The sequence below is a fragment of the Camellia sinensis genome, chromosome 11 (genome assembly GCF_055761805.1).
Source record: "Camellia sinensis isolate YWXY chromosome 11, ASM5576180v1, whole genome shotgun sequence".
Lineage (NCBI taxonomy): Eukaryota > Viridiplantae > Streptophyta > Magnoliopsida > Ericales > Theaceae > Camellia > Camellia sinensis.
In genome coordinates, this window is record NC_138971.1 from 137,032,960 (window position 1) to 137,036,139 (window position 3,180).

The following is a 3,180-nucleotide window of genomic DNA, read 5'->3' on the forward strand; positions in this document are numbered from 1 at the left end:
TTTGGAGAGCTTCTCTCTCTAAACTTTTCTCTTTCTAGGATTTTCAAAGTTTGTGGCTGCTGGTGGTGTAGGAGGGGTTTCCGGCGATCTTCGACCTCTTCTCTTCTACCCCTACCCCTCTTTTGCTCTTTCCTTTCCTTACTTTGTTTTCCCATAACTTGGAAGCTTTGGCTTTCCATTCTCTCCCTCCTTTGTGAGGTGTTTTTCTCCCATCCATTCACTCTGGGAGTGGCCTTCTCGGATCCGCACCTTCCCCACCGCCTTCACCGCCTCTTCCCCACTGTCTTCTTCATAGCTTGATTCGCCGCCACTAGATTCGCCTTCCCCGCCACCTTCACCTCCTCTACTCCGCTTCCCCTGCTCTTCTCCGCCACCTCTTCCTTGCCGTTCTTCTCCATCACCGGATTCGCTGACGCCGCTGTCGAATTTGTTTTGGTGGTGGATCTGTTTGTTTTGTTTGTTTGGTTTTAGTTCTATGTTTTTTTCTTTTGTTTTTCTTTTCCTACGGTTTGTGTGTTGGTTTTGGGTCTGTTTGGTTCTCTTAGAGTCCATTTGTGTGGATTTGTTAAGCTTACCCTTATTGTAGTTGGAATCTATGATTTATCTCGGATATGCTCTATTGCCAAACGTCTTTAATCGGCTCTGCTTCGCAGTATGAGCATGAGTACAATATGTACGTCTGAATATTTTCATAGGTTTCTTCCTTAGTGTTTCTTACTTTATTTACACTTTGTTTGGTGTAAGTTTTAGTTTGAACGGACTCTTGTAAGTGCCGTTTGACTTTCTTAATGAAATATTTCTTCCAATAAAAAAAAATGTTATAAAAATTTATAACTTGATACTTTCTAGTTTAACGAAATTAAAATTTATAATAAAATTATATCAATTCATAATATGAGGTGATTCGAGAAGTTGGTTAAAAATTGATCTTTGAATTTTTAAATTTTTTTTTTTAAATCTTTTTATAAATAAAAAATATGAAAAATAATATAATTTAAAATAAATTAAAATTTAAAAATCAACTTTTTAACTACCATGTCAAAAACCCTTACGTTGCATAAAACGTATCCCACATTCATCACCTCTGTAGAAGAATCCCAGTGCACACTAGAGTGTTTTTGGAGCTTTCTAAAACGTGTCAAACACCAACACAAATACCAACAACCCTACGTGCTTCGGACCAACTCACCACTCCACTCATCATTTACATTCTAGAGAGAGTAAAAAACCACACAATACAAATTGCAGAGAGAGAGAGAGAGATAGAAGTGAGTCCAGATTTGTTTCTCTCTACTTTTCTTTCACCATTCTGCTTTTCCAAAAACACTTTCCGCTCTTTGTTTTGGTTTTATATATTTTTGTTTTTTGCCAAATATAACCTCCAAGATTGAACAAAATGACAGACAGAGTCTACCCATCAGCTAAGCCCAACGGCACAACCACCGCCGCCGGAGGCATCACCACCACCAACCCATCACCCAAAACCCAGCCCTACAACCCCACGCGCCACCCATACCGCCCCCAACCGCAACCCAACCGTCGCCGCCGCAGCCGGCGGAGCTGCATCTGCCGCTGCTGCTTCTGGTCCACCCTTTTCGTCCTCCTCCTCCTCCTCCTCGCCGCCATCGCCGGCTGCGTAATCTACCTCCTCTACACCCCCCACCGGCCCTCATTCTCCATCACCACCCTCAAAATCTCCCAGTTCAACCTCTCCACCGCCGCCTCCGACGGTACAACCCAACTCACCACCACCCTCAACCTCACAATCTTCGCCAAAAACCCCAACAAAAAGCTCATATTCTTCTACGACCCCATTTCCATCACATCCCTATCAAATCAGCTCCAAATTGCAAATGGGTTGTTTCAAAATTTCGCGAGTTATCCCAAAAACATTACTATTATTCACTCTGTTCTATCGGGTAACTCGCAAATCGTCGATGCGGATTCGGTGAATTCGCTGAGATTGGATCTGAAGAAGAAGAATGGTTTGCCATTGAAAGTAGTGATGGAAATGAAAGTGGTGGTGAAGATAGAGAAATTGAAGAGTAAGAAAGTGGGGATCAGAGTTACTTGTGATGGAATTCATGGTGTTGTTCCAAAGGGTAAGTCTCCATCAATTGCTTCTACTTCTGATGCTAAATGTAAGGTTCATCTTCTCATCAGGATCTGGAAATGGACATTCTGATCTTCAACTAGATAGAGAACCTCCACAAAAAAAAAAAAAAAGGAAGGGGGGGGGGGGGGGGGGGGGGGGGGGGAATGGGATGTTGTTGGAATTAAGGAGAAAGTGGGGGTTAATATCATAATTTTTTGTTTTTATTATATATATTTTTTGTGGTGTTATAATGTAATTGAGTTTGGATATTTTTTGTTTAGTTTTTGGTGATAATATTATTGTGAAAGAATTATTTTCAACCACTATTTCAATTAGGGCTGAGCGAGGAATCCGTGAAATTCGTAATCCGATCCAGTCCAGTCCAATTCAATAGGTTTGGATTAGTTTTTTGAATCCGTGGTTCGGTTCCAGATTGAAAAATTAAAAATCCGTAGTTCACGGATTGGTTCCGGATTGAATCCCACGGTTCTGGATTGGAACCTATCCGGACCGTATACAAATAGTCTATATTTTTATTATACACCCTCCTGCATAGTATCTTCTCTTATTTCATATAAAACTTAAATTCAAACCTAAATTGCATAATATCTTCTTTTATTAATTTTGTTTGCTAGTTTTTAGTGTTAATTTGTAATAGTCTAAATACTTATGGTGGAACTAATTTCTCTATGGTTGTTTAAATTTTAGAACAGTTTGTTGCTATTATGAAAAGACATGTTGCTATTGTGAAACTAATATTGTGCTATATTTATATTTTTATGAAAATAAAGTGTTATATATATTTTTTTGTTATTTAATTATATAAATCCGTGGTCCTAAACCGATCCAATCCGTATTTAAATGGATTGGTTCGGATTGGTTTCACGATTTAAACGGATTGGATTGGTTCGAATTTTTCAAGATCCGTAGATAACGGATTGGTCCTGTTTTACTCCAATCCGGTCCAATCCGGACCATGCTCACCCCTAATTCCAATTATCTGGAACTTGGTCGCCTATATGTTTCTGTTTTCTATTTCTAATTTTGTTTTTTTTTTTTTTTTATTTTAAAGTTTTTGTCTTGAC

The 3,180-nt window shown here is 39.2% G+C and overlaps 1 protein-coding gene across 1 annotated transcript; it reads left to right on the top strand.

Moving 5' to 3' along the window:
• The first annotated feature begins 1,091 nt into the window (after positions 1-1,091).
• LOC114262253 (NDR1/HIN1-like protein 13) lies at positions 1,092-2,415 on the top strand. The gene has a single exon (XM_028202606.2). The coding sequence runs from the start codon at positions 1,397-1,399 to the stop codon at positions 2,183-2,185; it is 789 nt and encodes a 262-aa protein (XP_028058407.1). The 5' UTR covers positions 1,092-1,396; the 3' UTR covers positions 2,186-2,415.
• Positions 2,416-3,180: the final 765 nt, after the last annotated feature.

Excerpts from the sequence above, each read along its gene's own strand:
- LOC114262253 (XM_028202606.2), top strand. The coding sequence starts at position 1,397 with ATGACAGACAGAGTCTACCCATCAGCTAAGCCCAACGGCACAACCACC.